At 54.7% G+C, this 21,406-nt stretch overlaps 2 protein-coding genes across 6 annotated transcripts; one reads left to right on the top strand and one right to left on the bottom strand.

Annotated features, from left to right (window-relative positions):
* Nucleotides 1-353: 353 nt before the first annotated feature.
* MTCH1 (mitochondrial carrier 1) lies at nt 354-12,341 on the bottom strand. 4 transcript variants are annotated; one of them, XM_058855723.1, is made up of 13 exons: nt 12,032-12,341; nt 10,882-10,966; nt 9,434-9,540; nt 8,966-9,043; nt 8,636-8,693; nt 8,006-8,077; nt 7,849-7,900; nt 6,999-7,062; nt 3,847-3,940; nt 3,446-3,493; nt 3,188-3,255; nt 2,424-2,499; nt 354-2,007 (listed from the first exon to the last, which is right to left on the bottom strand). In XM_058855723.1, the coding sequence occupies exons 1-13, from the start codon at nt 12,191-12,193 to the stop codon at nt 1,823-1,825; spliced, it is 1,149 nt and encodes a 382-aa protein (XP_058711706.1). In that variant the 5' UTR covers nt 12,194-12,341; the 3' UTR covers nt 354-1,822. The 4 variants fall into 4 exon arrangements, with proteins under 4 accessions (XP_058711706.1, XP_058711708.1, XP_058711707.1 ...); XM_058855725.1 differs by having other exon boundaries at nt 7,003-7,062; XM_058855724.1 differs by lacking the exon at nt 8,006-8,077.
* FGD2 (FYVE, RhoGEF and PH domain containing 2) lies at nt 12,335-21,163 on the top strand. 2 transcript variants are annotated; one of them, XM_058855722.1, is made up of 17 exons: nt 12,335-12,389; nt 13,411-13,579; nt 15,437-15,665; nt 15,760-15,840; nt 16,147-16,295; nt 16,680-16,836; nt 16,959-17,097; nt 17,617-17,675; nt 17,974-18,120; nt 18,500-18,592; nt 18,896-18,975; nt 19,052-19,082; nt 19,185-19,277; nt 19,422-19,547; nt 19,741-19,887; nt 20,257-20,400; nt 20,527-21,163. In XM_058855722.1, exons 1-17 carry the CDS (start codon nt 12,335-12,337, stop codon nt 20,758-20,760), a joined length of 2,133 nt encoding a protein of 710 aa, XP_058711705.1. In that variant the 3' UTR covers nt 20,761-21,163. The 2 variants fall into 2 exon arrangements, with proteins under 2 accessions (XP_058711705.1, XP_058711704.1); XM_058855721.1 differs by having other exon boundaries at nt 15,434-15,665.
* Nucleotides 21,164-21,406: the final 243 nt, after the last annotated feature.

The raw sequence follows: 21,406 nt of genomic DNA, 5'->3' as shown, positions 1-21,406 counted from the left end.
GTCTCCATCACCCCTTCCAGAAGACCTCAGGGTCAATTTTAACTTCAAAAACCCAATTCTTCATACACTGTTTCAAGCATCCAAGCCCTCTGCTGCCTCCACCCTCACTCCAGGTGCACCCACTGCAGTTTGCTCAGCCTAAATATGCCCACCTTCTGTGGAGGTGAGGAAAATCAGGAGGGAATCTGAGTTTTAAACAACTGTTACAGCCCCCAATTTGGAGAAAAGACCAAAGGAAGTGCCTGTCTTAAACTGAAACCTTCCCTGATGGAGCACATTATGCAGGAAAAAAAACCACCCACACCCCATACCCCCCCAAAAAAAAAAGAAAAAAAAAAAGTAAACACCCAATAGTTGTTTTATAACTGTATTTTGGAGCATAATTAAATCCTGTTTGAAATCATCTCTGGTGTTAGGGAACAGGTCCATGCATTATTTAACTGTAACACAAACTGGGAGCGAGGGAGGACAGACAGGACTGACTTCACGACACCGAAGGGAGCTGGGTGGGGGCTGCCAGTCCCAGCACGTACCACCACTGTCCTGCAAGCCCTGCCTGGGGGTGTGCATCGACCCTGCCTGATGGAGAAAAACCCCGTGTGATGGCAGGTCCCCAGAGGACCAGGATGAGATGTGACCCCAGCTGCTGCTGCAGCACATGGGAACCTGCTCAAGGAATGCTAAACCTCTTCCCAGGGAGTGCAGCCTCACCTCTGTGCAAAAGACTGCTTCGTGGGGAACTGAAATGGGGGAAATCTGCCTGGCTGCCATCACAGCACAGACTGGTGCAAAGAAACTCTTGTCTGGAGAGCTGAGCATCAATCCTGCCCTGGTGCCACTGGTGAGCTCTGCTACACACAGAGCCAGCAGTGCTCCACTGAGCACCAGGAGCCTTTGACCCTGATGCCTCGCCAGCCTTTGGCCAGCTCAAGGTGTATCCCTTTATTGCAGACAGCCCTGGATGGCTGCCCCTGCTGCAGGAGAGCCCTTTGTGTGCAGCTCTCAGATCCTGACGGCTCCGTTTCATCAGCAACGGGAGCCGGAGCCCAGCAGGGCTCGTGGTGCTGCTGCTGCCTGGGAGATGCCCCTTGGTGCAGCCAGACCAGTCCAACCCAGCACCCGCCTCCCCGAGAGCGTGTGCAGGCTGCCTGCCCAGCCCACAGCTCAGCTGGGCGTATCCTAAACACAGCCCATTCCACAAGTGAAATCCTGCCCCAGGCAGCACCACTGGCAGCGAATGTCCCTTCTCAAGGGCTCTCTCTGTGTCCACATCCCATCGCTGCCCTGAGCTGGGCTGGACCTGTCTCATCGGGACTCTGCTGCTCTTTGCAGTGGGATTCTGCTTCCCTTCCCTGTTTTGATCCTATAATTTCCTCTTCATGCCCATTAGAGGTGGGATGCTCCTGGGTGTTCAGGCACCCTCAAACCTTCAATATGGATGCCAGGTTGATCTTTCCCAGGATGAGCTACCCGCCAGGCAAAGGTGCTCTCTCCAGAAAGGATGAGGCAGGAGGCTGTCACCTGGCATAACTTTCCCAGGGAGGTGACCTTGGATCTCCTGCTGCTTCCCAGCTCAGGCAGAACAAAGCAGTCTTTTGTCCCTGCAACTCAAGGCTGCCTCCTTTAGTACCTGGCCATTTTCTGTATTCCTGGACTTCCCCAGCAACTCCAGGAATACAGCCTGGACCAAAGGGACAAGGCCTTTCTGCTCTCTCTGCTACACATTCCAGTCGAGACAGCCATGAGGATGGAGCTTTGGTCCAGCTGGAGCCTGAAGACAGATGTCCAGAAGTCTGTTGCTGGCCTTGCTGGAGAGGAGGTGTCAGTTCTGGCACCATGGACTTTGGATCAGAAAATAGAAATATACAGATATCGAAACAAGCTTGGGGTTTCTTGAGGAGTCCGAGTTGATGAGCTCTCCCTGCCGAGGCGTCAGTCGATGGGGAAGGAGGCGGCTGGGACGGGCGCCCTGCGGAACAGCAGGCTGGAGCCACGGAACAGCTGCCCCTGAGGAGGAGAGCCTGGGGTCAGGGCAGCCTGACACCTGGCCAGGAACTGCAGCTGTTTTAGCAGGACTCAACCCCATGCCCATGGCAGGGCTGCAAGGCCTGGGCACCCTGGGCTGCACTGCAGGAGAAAGTGGGGTTCCAGCCCTGTGGGTGCTGGAGCTGGGCATTTCCCCCAGGAATGACAGATGCAGAGGGGCACAGACAGTGCACAAGCCAGAAGCTCACAGGCTGCAAGCTCGGGGTGTGCAATGGGCAGGGCAGCACTGCCATGCTGGTACCAGTGCCAGAACTAGAGGGATAGAAGCAGGCTACAGAGCACAGCAAGGATGCAGCACAGGCACTTTTGGGGAATGCTGGAGACTTGGGGAAGGAGCAGAGGGAGCCCAAAGCCCAGCGTGTGCCCTGCTCCCTCACCTGAGCACTGAGGTGCCTCCAGCAGTGGATCCAGGATGCAAAGACAGGAGCATAGGGAGGGAGGCCTGCACGCAACCTGCACGCAACAGGGAATAGCTGAGGTGGATGTGTCACCTTACCCACACAGGTAACAGAAGAACAGCAGGAAGTGTGAATGAGGACACGGGGACAGTGTCCACACCAGGCTGGCAGCCAAGTGACAGCTCGTTATTTACAATGCAGCAGATCTGTAATTTAATTACCCCTGGAGTGCACAAACAAGGAGCGTTACCTGGAGACGTGTAAAGTCCAGGACCGTATCTACACCTTCAAAAGCCAGCAGATACTCAGAAAACACTATACCAGACTTGGATCCCATCCCGTTCCCATGAGCACAAATGCAGAAGACTTGCAGCAGTGCAACAGGGAAGCTTGGTCCTGCTCCTGTCTGCTCCCATTACTGCAGTAAGAGCTCTGCTTCCCTCGTGCTGCTCCCTGGAGCCAGCACAGTCCCTTTGATCCCTGTGCCTCCAGCTTAGCTCAGATCGGACCACACCACCACAGCTCTCCCGATTTCTCACCACCTGAGCTTTTCTGCTGCTCGTGTCTGTGCCCTCTGATCTAAAATTATAAGCAACCTGGGAGAGGAAACGAGCCAGCTCTGCGAGGTGCCACAGAGTTTACGGGGCTGTAGGAAAGCTTTACGGTCGTTAGCAGCCCATTCAGACAACAAGGGGCTGCAAGAAAGGAAGGGAAAGCTTTAGATCTCAGTGTGAAGGACATACCCACAGTTGTTCACTGCCATGAGATCTCCCACGAGAAGGAACGGGTACGTCAGCATGCTCACAGCGATCTGAAAGCACAGAAAAGCAGCCTCTCTAACCCTCCCCGTGTCAAAAACGCTATTTCCAGCTTTTGCATGTTAGCAGAGTTATCCTTGGATAAGGGATGTCAAGTACAGACCAGCCTGTGCCCCCAGAGCACAAGCTCCCAGCCCAGAGGTGGCAGGAGGAGAGCAAAGGACACGGCAGCTGCCTACGTACCCCCATCACGAACTTGGTGTAGCTCCGGATCACCGACGCCTGGCTGAACTGCAGAGAGAAACCAAAGGTGTTGTGGAGCAGGGGGATGACACCAGGCTGACACTGTCATTATGTGACACTCCCGGAGCCTGATGAGAGGGACAAGGGGCATGGGAGGAGGCAGAAAGCAACGGAGAGCAGCTGCATTCCAACTGAGAGTCCAGGAAGGCATCTGCTGTCAACTGCGATCCCCCAAAGCACAGGCGAAGCACAGCCCTGAGCAGACACAGCGCCTCCAGCACTCTCACAGGGACCCCCAAGCCCGGGGTCTGTATTAAATCATCCCCTGCACCCCAGTAACTCCTTTCCACTGCAGGTACTTGGCGCAGACCCCAAGCCCTCCCTCAGGCACTTCCACTCACATTGTCGTCCACTGCGTAGGTGTTGATGAAGTGAGCCAGGAGGTTGCAGCACCAGAGGAAGATGACATCCCCCAGGATGTGAGGGACTAACCCACTGCAAGGGCAAAAGGAGGGCTGTGAGGTGCAGGAGGGTCCCAGTGCCACCTCCTGAGGTGCCCAGCCCTCCTTCCCTCCACCAGCTCCACTCTTCCAAAAATGAAATTTTTACTTTGGGAAGAACTGAAAAGGGAGATTTCAGGGAAGAGCTCTCTCAGCCTTCAAACTTAGTACTACACGTGCTGCTCTGGCTGGAAAGTTTTTGGGATCTGTCTTTTGGGCATGACTCAAGTCCCCATGTTCTATCCCAAATCCCTTCCTGGCCCAATTCCTGCTGAGAAATCCAAGCGAGACACAGATGAAGCAGTTCCCATTTCTGAAGATGTTCTTTTGGATGCCAAATAAGTTCATCTCTTTGTGGAATCTCCCTTCATTTAGAAATCAGAATGAGAGGGGTTGTTCTTGCACAACCTGCTCCGCTGAGAAGTGGGGGTAACTGGGGGAACACTGAGTTCTCTCTGATTTTTCCCAGTCCCTGTTACCCCCAGGAGCACATTTCTTGGGTTAATGCCTCCCACTGACACACTGCAGCACCAGCAGCACCAGCACCGCTAGCTTTTGCAGATAATGGCACTAAAACTTTAACAAAATGTTCCAGGGGGTTTCTCCAGTTTGTTGGTGCTTCTGCAGCATCTGCTGCACCAGTGCAGGGTTTCCTGCTTTTGCAGGGGATCCAGGTGTGCATCAAATCTGTGCTTCACTGGCAGATGTGGTCAGTTCTGAAAAGGAGCCTGCCAAGAGCCACACAATTGTTTGCTGAGCTGGAAAGAGTCACCTCCAAGCACATTAATCTGAGTCCTTTGTTTCTTCCCAAACATGATGCTGCCTCCTCAGAGCAAGGGACCAGTTTGTTTCCTGCTGTGGTTGCTGCAGCAGCAGAGTACCAACTGGGACCGTTTTTGGGAACAACTTGTGCATTGTTAAGGCCCCAGCAGCCCTGGGGATGTAGCTGAGGTCTCAGGGGCCAGGCACAGCAGAAACCTTCAACAGAAGATTCACTGGCTTCAAAGATGTGATACATGCGAGCAGCAGACAGGACAAAGAAATCAAAGCTCTCTGGCCCCAAAGAGATGTTCTGCTTTGTGTTTGGCTTTCAGCCTTTGTAGAAACCATCCTTTCTCTAACTCAAAGTTAAGTCTGAAGCTCCTGAGCTGCTGCAAATACAGCAGGACCTAATAAAGTCCAGAAGCAAAGGGCCAGGGCAGCCCCATAAGGAAAACCTCACCCAACTGTTGATAGGGAGTCAGACTGTTTATTCCATTTCCAGTAAGGATCCCATCCCTCTCTCCCCTCCAAAGTAATGACAGCTGCTGGCCCTGAGCTGGATGACTGGAAACCAGGGGTCTGAGTGCTGCAAAAAGGAACTAAAAAAAGCCAACAAGCCAAAGGCATCAGGCCTGAAAACCCCTCCTGGAATTCCAGTGCTGCTTTTACTACTGACATAGAAAAGTGAGTGCTGCAATTCTCACACCTGCTGAGATGTCAAAGATCTGAACTGGGAATATTTTTGGAAGATGATGAAAAGCTGGAACAGCAGCAGGCAGAGGAGGAAGCCTGAATGATGTACAGTGATGTGACCCAACAACAGAAACCCCAGTGCAAGGGACCTGGGACAAGCCATCCTTGAGCTGACTATGCCCAGCTGCTCTGGAGCTCAGGGAACACCTTCCTGGGCTGGCAGGAGCCTGCTGCAGATATGAGGGAAAGAGAGATAAATCTATCCTTGAAAAGTCTTTACTAAGAGAGTGTGTGCCACTGTTATTGCTGGGGGTGGTTATAGGGCCATGAGAACCAAGTGCACTGCCATGATTTTAGGGCAGTGGATGTGCTGGGATTGCACCAGGAGGGCTGAGGAGAAAACCACCAGTTTGGTCCTTCAGATGCAGATTATGCTCTCCTCACAGCAGTGGGATTTCCTAACAGGGTTACAGGGCATGTAGAACTTCAGAGCCCTCCTGAGACAATTTGGGTTGTGTTAAAGCCCTTCCTGTGAATTATTACGTTTCATCAGGCTACCAGCAGTGTTTATTTTATGTGGATGGAAGGGAATGTGGTGGCTTCTTTCAGATCACTTCCCTGGGAGGTGGAGGGTTGTGAGCAGCCTGCTCCAGCCATGCCCCACTCACAGGGACCATTCCAGAGGATTGGAGTGGAGCAGATTTGGAGCTGCACAGCTCAGCTGAGACACTGTGGGCTGCCAAAGGAGGAAGCAGTGACACTCAGTGGGTGGCGTCTCTGCAGACCCCTGGTCATTTCCCCTTGGGGAAGGACAGGTTGAGACCCCCTGTGATTGCCTCTCTCTTCCTGAAGCATTCAGGTTTCATCTGAGGCCTATATTTTGTGACTGCAGAGACAAAGGCATCCTGAAAACCCCTACTGAAATTCCAGAGCTGCCTCTACTATTATTGCCATAATAGAGTTATCTCCCCACCATGAGCAGAGACAGCAGGTGGTTCTGCTTTTATATAGATGTCAAAAAGGAAGGCAGGAAACATTAATTGAGGGTTCAAGCAAAAAGGTGTCCACTAAACTTCCATTTCTGTGATGCACCAATTTGCTATGCTCTGTAAGCAGCTGGAAACACCTTTCAGCTCCTCCTGGTCCAGGCACCACCACACTCCAAGCACACAGATAAACCTGCTCATTGCAAGTACCCACGGTGCTCTGCAGAGGAATATGCTGCTTATCAAGGCCCTGGCTTTCATTTCAATGAGGGATCTTATTGTTGCACTTGATCTTGGTGCCTGTTGCACAAACAAATGCTTTAAATGGCCCTACACTGAAACACAAAGAAGTACCAAGTGAAAAAGAAAGATATGGAAAAATACAGCTTCCTCTGGGTTCTGAAGGTTTGACTGAAGATAAGATCTGGGGCAAACTTAATGGTCAAACTGGAGTGCTGTCAAAGACACAGATTTAATCCAGGGAGTGATGTGGGAGTTCCTTGGTCAGACAAGGTTTCAGCTCAGTGTGACTCCAGCTGGGGTTGGCAGAGCTGCCAGGAGAGCCATCAGTGCCTTCAGGCTATGGGAGAAAGTATTTAAACAACAACTCACGTACACAAAGAATCCCAGGATCCCTTCTTCCTTAAATATCCTGCCAATGGCACTGAACACACCGCTGCCAAGAAAGGAAAAGAGCTGTGAGTGTGCAGAGTTGTTCCACCTCTGTCCTGTGCAACTTCACACGCATCCTGCAGCCCTCAGCCATGGCAGTGCCTCCCCAGCCATCATTCCAGCAGAAGGCAGCTTGTTCTGCTTATTCTCCTCAGACCAGGCGAGTCTGAGGGAAGGAAGGTCATGTCTGTACTCTGCCAGTCTGCAGTGACACCTGAGAGAACACCCAACCTGCACACAACTGTTCAATGCTGAAGGTACAACAGCTCTGTGAGGCTTTGTGAGTGGGTACAGATGTTGTGTGATATGGTTTGATTTGGCTGATTCTAAGCCCAAGAATCCTGTTCTGCCTTTGGGAACTCGAGCTGCTTGTCATGGGCTGCCTGCAATCCTGTCTACCGTGCCTCCACGTCGCTCCACAGGCAGTTCTGCCCTGTAGAGAGGCAGCTGGTATGGCAAAAGGCTTGGAAAAATTTTACAGACTAAGCAGGTCTGCAGCAAAGCTCTGTGTTATCCACTCTGCCTCCCTACTGCCTTCCATTAATAGCCAAAGGAAAGAGGCAGGATCACTGTGTGATCAGCAAGGGCTGGTACAGCCCCAAACCCCCACGGGCAAAGGTGGAACAGAGGCAGTCCAGCCTTCCCCATATTCCTTCAAGCCCCAGTCACCCACCCTCTAACCACAGATTCACTTTTCAGTCTCTCAAGCCTCTTGGATAACCTTATTCCCCATGGCACAGGAGCACCTAGCACCCCTGACCCCAGACCCTTCCAAGCTGCAGCCACTCACCTGTATTTGACTTCCCGGCCTACGAACTGGACCATGCAGCGCATGGAGATCACTGGGAGGAAAGAAACACAGGGCTGATACAGAAACAAATCCAGTTTAGGTTGTAATGGATGTGAAATAAAATGAAACATGACTCTTCTGCTCTCCCTCAACTCACAGCATCTCCAGCTCCTCTCAGTGTGGTCATCAGCACTGCAAGACTCATTAGAAACTGGGGCCTTTCCTGAGCCTGTAAGTGGTGGGAAGGATTTCAGAGGATCACAGAAGTTTGGGTTGGAAGGGACCTGATAGATCATCTTTTTCCAAACCCCCTGGCATGGGCAGGGACACCTTCCACTCTCCCAGCCTGCTCCAACCTGGCCTTAAACACTTCCAGGGATGGAGCAGCCACAGCTTCTCTGAGCAACCTGTGTTGGGGCATCACCACCCTCACAAGGAAGGATTTCTTCCCAATATCCCATCTAACCCAGCTCTCTGGCAGTGGGAAGCCATTCCCTGTGTCCTGACTCTCCATTTCCTCATCCAAAGTCCCTCTCCAGCTCTCTTGGAGCCCCTTTAGGCACTGGAAGGGTGCTACTGGCCCTAACCCAATTGGGATTTCTAGGACCAGGTCCTGGATGAGTGGGAAGAGAGAAACTTGTTGCTCAGCTGTGTTAGTGCCTGAAGGCAGACCCCAGCATCAGCCTCATATGATGGGGAAGTATCAGAAGTATCATGCCCCTGAGTAAGCAGGGTTTGGGGTGATCCCCAGTCTGGAGGGGCTGCCAGCCAAGGGGACAGGACTCACCGTGCAGCGGGTGTGAGACAACCCGGGACACACACTGCATCATCATCTCATGGGATGTCTGCCAGGGGAGGAGAAAACACCTGTGAGAAAAGCTGTGCTGCTCCTCCTGCACAGCCCAGGCCTTTCCCTCAGTGTGGGGAAACCCATTTTGGGTCCCTCTTTTGAGATGTGAATTGAGATGTGAATTGAGATGTGAATTATTTCATGGATGGACACAGAATGGCCACTGAACACCACCAACTTCTTACCCCAGTTTCTCTCCAAGTAACCTCACCCACATCCCCAGGGACCTCTCCAACCACTTATTAATGGACAATATCCACTTCTCACCTCTCTGACCACTTTCCTAAGCGAAGTTTTCATATCATCCTTGTTAGACACATGCTCCATGTCCTCCAGTGGAAAAGCCTGAGTGGAGAGGGAAGAAACCTGGTCAGAACAGATGGAGATGCTGACCCACAATGCCTGAGGACAGGAGGAAACCACAAAAAGCCACTTGGACAAGACAAACAGGCAACAAGGAACACAGGAGAAGAAAGGATGGAAAGTAAAATAGAGGAATAGAGGAGTCACAAAACTGCTGACAGAGGATACAAGGCAAGGGGATGCCAAGTTAAATTAAAATGGTTTATAAATAAAAAAATTCTTTGGGGATAAGGGCACTGGAGGACTATTCACTTAGGAGATGGAGAGGGATGGGTGCATCAGTCCTCCTGTGCAGCCCTGGCTGGCTGCAGGCACTTGCTGCAGTAGCAGTGACCCTGCAGGTGATTAATGGAGAGAGAAGCCGACCTTTACCTTCTTCACACTCCCCCTGGTGATGGTTGATAAAGTGCTTGAGATGAGGCGAGGAGTCAGGCCACGGAAGAGGCCTCTTTTCCCATCCACTTCCACAATGTGTCTGGCTGGGTGGGACAACACCAGGCTGCTGTCAGTTGGGAAGGGGACAATGCATGGAGAGCACCCCAAACTGCCCCAAGGTTCAGCCAAAAACATGTCAGGCTCAGCTCAGCACAGCAGCCACTCCATGGCCCCACAGGAAGTGTTTTATTGTAACAGTCCTAAATAAACTTCATACTGGAGGACAAGAACTCTTACTCTCTGTCATCTGCCTAATCTGGAAGGACAGCTCCAATATTTTGGACTACTTTTTGTCTTTTGATGTTTTGCTCACCTGAAAGAGCTCCAAGGTAGTTTGGACTGAACCAGGCAGGGGGGATCATGCCATGTGCTCGGTGCTGTCACCTCCTGCCTCCACCCCAGGAAGGTCTGACTCAGGGTTCATATGGATCTCACAAACCCATGTTCAGTTCCTGCCCCACCACCTTCCCCCAGGCAAACTTCCTCAGGTCTCCAGTTGCAAAAAAAAACCCCAGAGATCCCATTTCTCCCACATGTAACGAGGTGGGATAGAACCCACTATGTGTGGTGGCTACTGATTGCTCCTGGCCCCTGTCCTGTGCTGTCCAAACAAATCCAGGGAGGCTCTGCACCTCTCCATCACCCAACATTGCCCATCTGTTTGGAAATTGCATCTTCCAAAAGACAGCACTGGAGCATTTCCAGCCCTGGGTGTCCCAGGATGGGCTTCCAGTGCTCTCATCCTGCTCCTGTGCTGGTTCCACTCCATGGATACCACTAGCTCATTTTGGGATTGGCCCAGTTGGGCTGTCAGGACAATACATTCCCCTTCCCCACAGCAAACCTGCTGTGACAGCAGGTCACAAAGTATTCACCCACCTCTTCCATGCTGCTCCACCCACAAAAATAGGAAAATACTACTTTTTTTCCTTCTAAATATATTACCTGCCCTTTTCTTGGTATTTCTGTCCCTTTAGGGCTCCATCTACAACACATATGAGCAGGGCAGGGGGAAGGTTATTCCAGGGCTGGTTTGGAGGAGAAGGAAGTATTTTGCAATCTCCAAAACACACAAATCCTCCTGCAACAAGCCTACACCACTTGAAAGCCCCCAGACCCCTCCACCACAGGGCAAACCCAGAGCAATGTGCCATGAAACACAATGCAGCACCGACACAGTGGCCACCACCCCCCTGTCCCCAGCAACAGGCACATAAATCTGACAGCCTTGCAAGGAGTTGTGGTTTATGCCTCACTGCAGCCTTGGGATGATCCCAAGGGGATGTGGGAATGCTGCTGGGGGTCAGCTCAGTCTGCCTGGCAGCTCCCAGCCCTGATCCCCCGAGGGCAGGACCTTGTGCTGGCAGGGAGGGTCAGTCACTCACCGTAGGTGAAGAAGCCGGGCAGATACAGGACCTTCCTTCCCAGTACATTTCTTCCAATGGTTGGAGGTAGTGGCTCATGCCCAACCTGAGAGAGAAACCTCGTGAGCAGGTCTCTCTTCTGGTGTTCCCAAAGTCCCTGGGATGAACAGGATTGATCCCAGCATCCCCCCCAACACTCTCAGGCACTTCTTTCTGTTTTATGGGGTCCCTGGGTTGCAGGGGGTCCTCCACCCTCCCACTTTAGGAGGTCTCTGTTACTGAGAGGGTCTTGGAGTTTCATATCTCTCCTTATATGGAAGGCCCTATGGCAGATGGATAATTTTATAGGGGTTCCAAGATTACTGGGCGTCCCCATTCCCTGTCATAGGAGGGGTCCCAATGCCCCACTACAAAGGAGCCCCCACTGTACAGAGGGCCTCACTCCTCCATTATATGGTGTCCCCTATGCCCTATATAGGCCACCCTTGCTGTAGAAGGCATCTTCACCCTCCTATTATATAGGACCCCATTTTTATATAGGGTCTGCCAGTGTACAGGGGACTCCATCCCCTTACACATGAGGGACTCCATTACCCAGATGTCCCTCATTCTACAGGTGCTCAGGGGGTCCTGGTACAATGGGGGGGGGGGGGTGTATATACAGTGACCCCCCAGTGCATGGAGCCTCCACAGGAATCCACTTCCACTGGGGTCCCAATCCCCCATCACACACAGGGACCCCATCCCGTTACATTCTGGAGCTCCCCATTCTATAGGTGACCCCCATTCTGTCGATGCCCCCATTGCACAGGGGGTCCCACTGTCACGGGGGGCTGTGCATACTGTACATCTAACCCGAGCACACGGGGGTTTCCATAGGGGCACCATGCAGAAATCCACCTCCTCCCGTCCTGCTGGGCTCCCGATCCCCCATTATCCACTGGGACCCGTTCCATACACTGACTATCCCTTCCATAGGTGCCCCCCCATCCTGTAGGTGCCCCGTTATACGGGGGAGGGCCGTGTACACAATGACCCCCAGCGCACGGAGGCCTCCATGGGCGCATTATCCTGAAATCCTCCCGTTATCCTGGAGTCACGGTCCCCGTTACACACGGGACTCCCACCCCACCGTCCCCCTGCTCTCCCCGCGCTCCCCCCACGAGCGGACCTGCACGAGCAGCTTGACGTAGAGCAGGGGATGGCTGGCGGCGGCGAGCCCCGCGCCCAGAAGCACGAACAGCCCCTCGGTGCCCTCAGGCCCCGCCGCGTCCTCCGCGCCCCCGCCAGGCGGCGACAGCGGCGCCCGGGGCAGCGCCGCCATGGCCGCCATGGCTCGCGCGTCACCGAGCCGCGCGCCGGCCGCTACCACTGCGCCACGGGGCGGGGGGCGCGGGAGGAACCACGGCGGGAGGAACCGCGGCGGGAGGAACCATTCCGGGGAGGCGGGGGGAGCCCGGTGTGAGGGGCGGCAATGGCGGCGGCGGGAGAGGCGGAGGGGCCGCGGAAAGCGGAGAAGGATTTTAGGGGTTAGCAGAGTTGGCTGTTAGTGCTTGATGGGGTTTGTGAGAACACGGCAGAGGGGTTCGGAAAAAGGGGAGAGAGAAAAGAGGATACGAGTTAAAGAGAGGAAGGAAGGAAGGAAGGAAGGAAGGAAGGAAGGAAGGAAGGAAGGAAGGAAGGAAGGAAGGAAGGAAGGAAGGAAGGAAGGAAGGAAGGAAGGAAGGAAGGAAGGAAGGAAGGAAGGAAGGAAGGAAGGAAGGAAGGAAGGAAGGAAGGAAGGAAGGAAGGAAGGAAGGAAGGAAGGAAGGAAGGAAGGAAGGAAGGAAGGAAGGAAGGAAGGAAGGAAGGAAATAATAATAAAAAAAGCCTCAAAATAGAAGGAAAGGAGATCTCCACTCCTGGTTGCAGCACTGGTCTGTCTGATGGGATTTCCAGGGTCCCAGCACACAAGCTCCAGGATGGGTTTCTCACTTTCCATGCAAATAGTTCTCATACCCAGTGCACTCTTTCAGACCTTTCTGGAAAAGTCTTGCCCTACCTCCATGTGGTCCCTTCTCCAGCTACATCTTGTTCTTTCTCATGGTTATTACCAACAATCCTTGTCTGTTGTTAGCAGCAATCCTTGGTTGGCCCCACGGCCGTTCAGCTGTTGGTGTTTGGGACAGACACATCAGCCCTAGCTGGGCACCAGGGTCCCACCAGCCCATTCCTGGCCCCTCCAGCCATCTGGACTGTCCAGTCTGTCCCCCTGAACCCACCCTGTTGGGACACAACCCACCCCCCCTGGGCTGCACAGCCGGGAGGTGCCCCAGGTCACTCCTGCCCTGCACCATGCCTGCTGCTGCTCTGGCCTTGCCTGTGCCACCACTTCCTTCCCTCCCAAACAAAAGTGATTCCCAGCGTTTTCTCAGCGTTTCTCCTACCCACAAACTGCCATGCTTCCTCTTTCCCTTTCCTTTTGAGGCCAACCCAGAGACAAGCTCTGCTACCACAGAGAGGGCAGCGGGTGGGCTTTGCCTCATGCAAATCCTCGTTCCCAAACTGCAGCCAGAAACACTCCAGAGCAGAGAGAGGGACAGAGGAAGGAGCTGCAGCCCCCAGCACCTGTCCCTGCAGCTCCTGAACACCAGGTCCTGCTCCCAGCCCATGCCATGGAGGGACAGGTGGATAATCAGCAGAGCGTGGTGAAGCTGGTGGCCGCGTTCGAAGAGCACTGGTAAGGCAGGAGGGCTCTGTGTGCTGAGGGTGTGTTAGGGCTCGATGTAGAGTGGGTTTGGGAAGGAAGAAACCCACTGTGGAGGTGGTTTGGAGCCTGTGGAGAAGCTGACAAGGTGATTTGCAATTCTTCACCACTCACTGCCTCAGTGTCTTCCTCCCACTGTGGGTCATGAGCAGAAATCTCAAAACCTCATTGGGGTCTGAATGGTTTTGCCTGGCTCAGGGTTAGGCTGTGGCAGCCCATTCCCCCACACTCAGCATCTTCACACTCAGCCTGGCTGGTGCATCCTGCTGCTGCTGCTGCTGGGGAAAGGAATCATGGTTTGAAAATATGTAGGCAGGGGTTTCCATTGGGCACTAACTGCCTGGGTGTCTGGGAGGGTCCCAGCCTCAGACTTCCCAGTTGTTTGCAGAGATGTGGCTCCTAGGAAAGGAAGCATAAAGCATTATGTTAAGGGAGAGAGATAATTCCTTTCATAAAACAGATCCTTCCCTTGGAGTGTGAGCTGGGACCCTCAGTCCGGGGGTCTGAGCAAGGGGATCTCCTCTGGCTCTGGTGTAAAAGTAATTCTGAGGCTTCAGGTAAGTTATTGTCAGGGCTGTGCCTCAGTTTCTCCATCTGTTGGATCAAGATATGGAATCCTGCCGTTTCTTGTACCTATGAGATGCTCTCAGTGAGCCTTGGAGAGACTGGGTGGTTGAGCAGATGAATTTTGCAGCAATTTATGAAGATGCTCAGGCACAAGGTTTCCTTTCATTCCAGGAACTCCTGCATCTCTGCTGTGTTGCTTTTCCCCAGGCTTTGTGGTTGTCCCCATCATCCCACAGTGATGTGTTGGAACCACTGCAGTGTTTGATCTGCCTCCATGTCACTGCTGCAGTGTGTTTGTTGTTTCCCCTGGAGTGTGAGTTTGATTTAGAGGAAGTAAAAGTAACTTGGGACTTTCAGAGGAAGTTGGGGAACCTGGGAATGAGCAGAGCATTTTGGAACAGACAATAGTTTGGTCTAAGTCAGTGTCAATAGAAAGAGACAAGTTCCTTGTTTGGACTCAGCCATGGCTTTAGGCTGACACAGGTTTGGGAGGCAGCAGGAGAGATGGAAAAAGCCTCTTTGTCTCTGAAGGGTTCTGCCAGCCACCCTGGACAGGAGGGGATTTGTGCATGGCTGTGGATGCACTCCTGAGCTCACAGACATCCTCTTCAGATGAGTCTCTGCCCTTCAAGTCACCTCCTATCCTCAACTTTGCAGTTGGATGTCCAATTTCTTCATGTCTTTCCCATCCTATCCATCCCACTCCTGTCTGCAGGCCAACAGTGGATGTCTTTCCAGTTTCTGCCCAAAGCAGTTTCCTTCAGGGACCAGCCCTTGGATGACAGACAAGTCACTTGCTGTCACCTTCACAGCCTGGCTTCTCCCCCATGCCTGCTCTGGACTTGCTTTCTTTGTCTTTGCCAGAAAAGGGAAGAGAGAACACCACCAAAAAACAACCTGTCTGCAATACCACCCACACATGGCCTGCTCTTGGCTCAAAACTCTTGGCTATCGAGCTTCTCCCTGTTTTTCTCTGTGGTGGCAGCAGGCAGAAAGCCAGAGCTGTGGGTGGGATGAACGGCAGGATCCTGCTTTTCTAGAACAGGAGAGGGACTGGGCACAGCAGCAGGAGGCACTGGGAGAAGCGAGGCTGGATCCTGGCCCCGTGGAGGATGCTGAGGATGTTTGTTCTGCAGGGCTGTAGTTGAGCAGAGCAGTGTCAGTGCTGGGCAGCTGCTGCGCTTTGTCCCTTTTGGTGGCTTTCAGCTGGGCCTGGGGGCTGTGCTGGGGAAATGGCTGAGCTGATCACATCCTTTGTAGCAGGAACAGCACATCTGCCCAGAGGGATAAGCAGGCAGGCAGCCAGCCCCAACAGCTTCCAACATTCCCTGCCAGCCAGAGGTGCTCCCTGACCACAGAAGAGAATGAGGAGGAGAAGGATCAGCAAGGTCGGCGTGGACTCAGCTTCAAATGCCTCAGTTCTTTGCGATACAAAATCCGTGAGGACGACTGGAGGAGGCCACAGGGCCCAGGCCTGGAGCCTGGCAGCCAGGTGAGCTCCAGAGGCTGATGGGTGCCCACACTCAGGCAGGGCTGGCTCAGGGTCTCATCTCTGCCCATGAGACTGAGCCCTGCTCCCCATGCAGGAACCAGAGGAAAAGAAAATCGCACTGGAGCTGGTGGAGACAGAGCAGGCTTATGTCAACCGCCTCCACCTTCTTGACCAGGTGAACTGGGGAGTGGAGGGACTAGTGCAAGGGGATTTTGAAAAGATCAAAGCTGTAAAAATGAGAAACACGTGAGCTACAGGTCTTTACAGCCAGAGATTGGGTCTGGCCTTTGCCTTTCTACACCCCACACCTCTGGGAAGCACTCTTGTCCCAGCAAAGCCTTCCATTCCCCTCTCCTCTTGGAGCCTGGGATTTCCCTCCTGCATAGTCAGGCTTTTCACTGGGTGAAGTACAAGTCTCAGAGAGGGAATGGGATCCTCAAGCATCTCCCTGGCCTTTTTTGTTCACCCTTCTTTCTTCCAGGTGTTCTATACAGAGCTGATGAAAGAAGCCAAAACTGGGAAGATGGTCCCAGAGGAGGTGGTGAAAATGATCTTTTCCAACATCTCCTCTATCTACCAGTTCCATGCTGAGTTTTTCCTGCCAGAGCTGCAGAAGCGCATGGAGGATTGGTGAGCTGCAGGAGGGGAGAGCAGGACACCTGAATGGCTTGGTCAGAATAGGGGAGGGGGCAGCACTGAGTTTGGGCTCCCACCAGAGCTCAGCCTGTTTTGCTCCAAATGTCTTGTGCTGGAAAACATTTCCTTAAAATACTCAGATCACAGTATGGAAAGTTGGGTGATACCTCAGGTGGTTTGAGAGTGTGCCTGGGTATCAACAGCCCAGGCTGGCTGCAGGGTGGGGACATTCCTGTTCTGGAGAGCAGGAAATGGTGTGGGGATGTAGCAGGTTGCAGCAGGGGAAACCTCAGTCCTCCACCGTGGTCCTTCAGTTTATCCCTCACTGTCTGTCCTGACAGACTGAGGAAGCTGCTGGTCTGTGGTTCCCTCCTGCAGGAACTGCAACCCCCGCATTGGGGATGTGATCCAGAAACTTGCACCCTTCCTCAAGATGTATGGGGAGTATGTGAAGAACTTTGACAAGGCCGTGGAGCTCATCACTACCTGGTCAGAGAAATCACCGCCCTTCCAGGAGCTCATTGCTGACATCCAGGTAAGGGCAGGGCGGGGGAATTGCAGCAGAGCTCCCAAAATCTCCTGGGAGCAGGGAAACAGCAGAGGGTGGGAGCTGCTTTGGTCACTGTTCCTCTCTTCGTGCCTGCTGTCCCTGCCCAGAAGAGGAAGGTGTGTGCTAACCTGACGCTGCAGCACCACATGCTGGAACCTGTGCAGAGGATCCCGCGCTACGAGCTCCTCCTGAAGGATTATGTCCGGAAACTCCCGCCCCAGTCCCCCGACAGGGGCGATGCTGAGAGTAAGGGCTCTGGGTCTCCACTGTGGGGAGGGCAGGGTGGGTTTGTAGGGAAATAACAACCCCTGGTGTTGTACATGGGCACCAGAGTATCTGGATTCACTCAGCAGCTGCCCCATACCCTTGGATAAACCTCTCAGTCTGATCCTTTTCTAGCAGGGAGAGGAATTAATCTGCCTTTTCAGGGGCTGGGGAGAGGAAGGATGGTGTGTCAGGTGTCCACAGTATCCCCTAAAGACACCTGTAGCAGCTGGTGGAGCTTTCAGACCCCTGTGAATAACACAGTTCCCAGTCCTGCTGGGATGGAGGGATACAGGAGAGGGTTGTCTGTCCCTCCAAGTCTCCTCCATGTGCAGTCCAGCTGTACCCAGACTCTGCACAGTGTTTCAGGGCCACTTGGGTTGTATTCATGTAAAGGCAGCAGCTGCTACTCATGTGTATCCATGAGGGACAGAGCCAGAATCTTCCTCCCACAGCTCCAGAGCAGGTGTTTCACCTCCAGCCTGTCTGTTCTCATTGCAGAAGCCCTGGAGATGATTTTTATGGTGGCCAAGCACTCCAATGCAGCTATTGCCGAGATGGTGAGGCCCTGTCCCAGGAAATGCTTTGCAACTGACAGCACAGTCCCCCTGAAGGGGGAAAGAGCCCTGTGGGTTCAGCTATGGAGCCCTAGCCAGGGGAAATCACATCTGTAGCATCAGCTGGGGTGGGACCAGCTGGTCGAGGCTGGAAGCTGCTCCTGAAGATCAGTCTGGGCTGAGAGAACTGTGCCACCTCTCGCAGTATTCAGCAACTGGCTGGGAGGTGGGCATGGAGGGGACCCAGCAGTGACTAGGCTGCTCAGTACCCCACAAAAACAGGGCCCTCTGCCTCCCCCAGGAACGGCTGCAGAACCTCTGGGTGGTCTATCAGAGGCTGGGCCTCGAGGATGACATCGTGGATCCCTCCAACGAGCTGATCAAGGAGGGACCTATCCAAAAAATCTCCACCCGCAGTAACAGCACATCGGAGAAGTACCTGTTCCTGGTGGGAGCTGGGATGCCTGGGACAAGGGGAGGGAGCAGATGAGATGGGAGTGGGGAGAGGGGCAGCACAGCCTGGCCAGGGTGTTGCTGGGTCACCTTGACACAGAGGGGATGAATTCAGAGCTGGGGGAGGTTGACCCCGCTCAGTGCAGGGCACCTTTTGCAGGACACGGTTGGGAATCTGCTGATCCCTGGGCATGGCAGCCCTGGGAGATGCTTCACCTTTGCAGGGTGGGAGGGGCTGAGGCAGCAACAGACAAGGTTTAGGTGGGATTCTTCCCAAGGGCCAGCTTAGGCCTGGGGAGTGAAGGACCCCAGGGAAGCCCACAGCTCAGAGCAGGTGGTGCTGGGCTCCAACCCACCCTCTTCTCCCCTCCCAGTTCAACAATATGCTGCTGTACTGTGTGCCCAAGGTCATCCAGGTGGGCGCCGAGTTCCAGGTCCACCTCCGCATGGATGTGGAGGGCATGAAGGTCAGACAGGCACCTTGTCTTTGCGCTTCCCCCAGCTCCTGACTCCTCCAAAAGCCTCTGCTCTGGGGCGTGGCTGCTTCCCGAACTTCCTGGGGAGGCAGGGAGGGGCTGGAGCCAGGGGTGGCTTCGTGCGTGGGGTTGATACTGTGATCGTGGGAAAAGCCAGTGAAATCTTGTGCATGTGGGATATGAGGGCTCAAGGTGTTGTGCCCGAGGGACATCCCTGGTCCCCACACTATGGAGAAAGGTCAAGGTGTGCTGGAAGTGGGTTCAGCTCCGCATCCTTTCTCTGGTCTCCCACAGGTGCGGGAGCTGAAGGACACCGAGTTCCCTCACACCTTCCTGGTCTCGGGAAAGCAGCGGACGCTGGAGCTCCAAGCCAGGTACGGGGAAGGGTGACATCATGCAGACACTTGGGGAGGAGGGACAGCAGCTCATCCACCTCCTTTTTGTCCCCAGGTCTGAGGAGGAGATGAACGCCTGGATCAAGGTACCACCGTGTGCTGGGAGAGGGGGCACAGCCCCCCCATCCCAGCTGGGTGCCATGGGTCAGGGCACCCCCAGTGCCCCTCCAGCTCTGCTTCCCCTCTAGGCCTTCCAAGATGCCATTGACAGGAGGGAGAAGAGGAGTGAGACCTTTAAGACAGCAGTCCATGGACTGGAGACAGACACCCCTGCACTGCAGGTAACCCTCCTGCTCTCCCTGTGCCCCACCTGCCTACCTGTGCCTCAGTTTCCCAAGCTAAACCGACCTGGGGGGAGGATGAGGAGGGGAAGGGGTGAGGACAGAGGGGCTGGCTCCACCCAGACTATGGCCTCTCACCCCCAGACAGAGGAGCTGGGCCGCCGAGCCCCACAGTGGGTGCGGGACAATCTGGTGACCATGTGCATGCGCTGCAAGGAGCCCTTCAATGCCATCACCCGCCGGAGGCACCACTGCCGAGCCTGTGGATATGTGAGTCACCCCCGTGCCCCTTTCCCTCCCCCCTGGCCTGCTCAGGTGGCTGCTGGGCCAGGAGTGCACCTCCTACACCTTGTACCCGTTTCACAGGCTTAGGCTGCTCCTACCCCTCAGCTCCTCATGGAGCTGTCCCTGGGTCCCCTAGCCCTGCCCCAGTGTCACCAGTGTCCCTGCCTGGTGGCTGCAGGTGGTGTGTGCTCGCTGCTCCGACTACAAGGCCGAGCTGCAGTACGATGGGAACCGCCCAAACCGCGTCTGCCAGGAGTGTTTCATCTTCCTGACCGGCCACACGGTGCTCGAGGACCGCGAGGGGAAGCACAAAGGCATCCTGGAGGTGAGCTCCGCCCCTCTGCCCGGCCTTCCCGTGCCCTCTGAGCATCGCCACCCACCCGGGTCTCCAGCCTCGCTGTCCCAGCCTGGCCCTGCACCTGCTCCAGGAGGGGTGGGAGTCATTCCTCCAGCAGTCAGAAGGTGCATGTGTTGATCTCCCTCTCTCGTGATCCAAGCCTTGGGACCGAGCATCCAGGGCTCCCTTCACCACAGGATGTCAGCAGCTGTCATAGCCAGGAGAGCCCTTTACCTGCCCCTGCTTTGGGGAGGTTTTCTGGAGTGTGGGAAGGGAATTCTCCAGGAAATTATCTCAGCTCAGTGCCCTTTCTACCATCTGCACCGGATACTGAGGGATTGCTGGTTGTTTTGGCAGAAAGGAGCTGCAGAGGTTTCAAGCAGGAGTTTGCTCTGCAGTTCCCTGCAGCTGCTGGACAAGAACAGCAAGGGGAGCACACGGGGCTGGTTCGTGATCCCACAGGACGATCCCCTAGTGCTCTACATCTATGCAGCCCCCCAGGTGAGGCTTGGCTCGAATCCACCCCCAGGGGACATCCCGCTGTGCCCAGGGGACATCCTTCTGTTCTCAGGGGACATCCCGCTGTGCCCATCCCCTGCCTCCCATCACTGTCTCTGTTCTTGGCAGGACGTCCGAGCCCACACCTCCATCCCCCTGCTGGGCTACCAGGTGCGGGACATGCCCCAGAGCGAGTCCCGGCACCTCTTCCAGCTGGTGCAGTCCCGGCAGGTGTTCACCTTCGTGGCTGACACTGAGGAGCTGAAACAACGTTGGATGAAGGCCATGGCCCGCTCTGCTGCAGGGATCACACACCCAGAGGAGGAGGAGGAGGATGCAGACCCCTGTGATGAAGCAGAATGAGGCCATTCCCATCCCTGCGCTGCCGGGGGTGGATCACACCTCCCCTGCCTGCTCTCTGCTGGCTTCAGGCAGACTCCCGACATCTCCGCGTTCTGGTTTTCCATCGTGATAGGGGCAAGATGGGGACACGTTTGCCACCACACGGACAAGCTGGACCCCCTTTCCCTCCCTCCCCGCTCTCCGCGCTGGACAGAGGAGCTGGGAGTGGAGGGAAGAGGATTTTGGGGAGCCCGCGCCCCGCAGACCCCGGGCCGGGCGCTGTGCGGTGCCGCCCGCGGCCACGCGAGGGCAGCACCGCCCCGTCCTTCGCAGCTCGGGGATGCCCCGAGTCGGGAGAGTCTGTGGGACCCGAGTGATGAGATAAGCCCCACCTGCGACCCCTCTCTGCACTCCATGCAGCGGTTTTTGGGCGTGTGTTTTCCCGAGAGCCCCGTGGGACTGTCTCCGTGGCTCCACATTGCCGTATATGTCACAAATATGTCAGGGACCAGGCTTGTAGCTCAGCCTCACAGCCCAGGGACCCCAGTGCTGGATTCAGGATGTCCCTTTTCCAGCTTGTCACCATTCCTGGCCTCACACTGCAGCCCCATGGTGTGGGGGTACCCCTCAACCACAGACAGCTCTCACTCTTGCCCATCCCAGGCTT

Source organism: Poecile atricapillus, chromosome 23, assembly GCF_030490865.1.
Source record: "Poecile atricapillus isolate bPoeAtr1 chromosome 23, bPoeAtr1.hap1, whole genome shotgun sequence".
NCBI lineage: Eukaryota > Metazoa > Chordata > Aves > Passeriformes > Paridae > Poecile > Poecile atricapillus.
This window is presented reverse-complemented; position numbering and strand designations above follow the sequence as displayed.

Bases quoted from the DNA above. Each gene is read 5' to 3' on its own strand.
- FGD2 (XM_058855721.1), top strand. From the start codon at position 12,335: ATGGCGGCGGCGGGAGAGGCGGAGGGGCCGCGGAAAGCGGAGAAGGAT. The intron at 17,098-17,616 runs GTAAGGGCTCTG...TTCTCATTGCAG, and splicing joins CGACAGGGGCGATGCTGAGA to AAGCCCTGGAGATGATTTTT. The intron at 19,548-19,740 runs GTGAGTCACCCC...TGGTGGCTGCAG, and splicing joins ACTGCCGAGCCTGTGGATAT to GTGGTGTGTGCTCGCTGCTC.
- MTCH1 (XM_058855723.1), bottom strand. From the start codon at position 12,193: ATGGCGGCCATGGCGGCGCTGCCCCGGGCGCCGCTGTCGCCGCCTGGC. The intron at 9,541-10,881 runs GTGAGTGACTGA...TGTCCCACCCAG, and splicing joins GCCCGGCTTCTTCACCTACG to CCAGACACATTGTGGAAGTG. The intron at 8,694-8,965 runs GTGAGAAGTGGA...CTCCCCTGGCAG, and splicing joins TTAGGAAAGTGGTCAGAGAG to ACATCCCATGAGATGATGAT.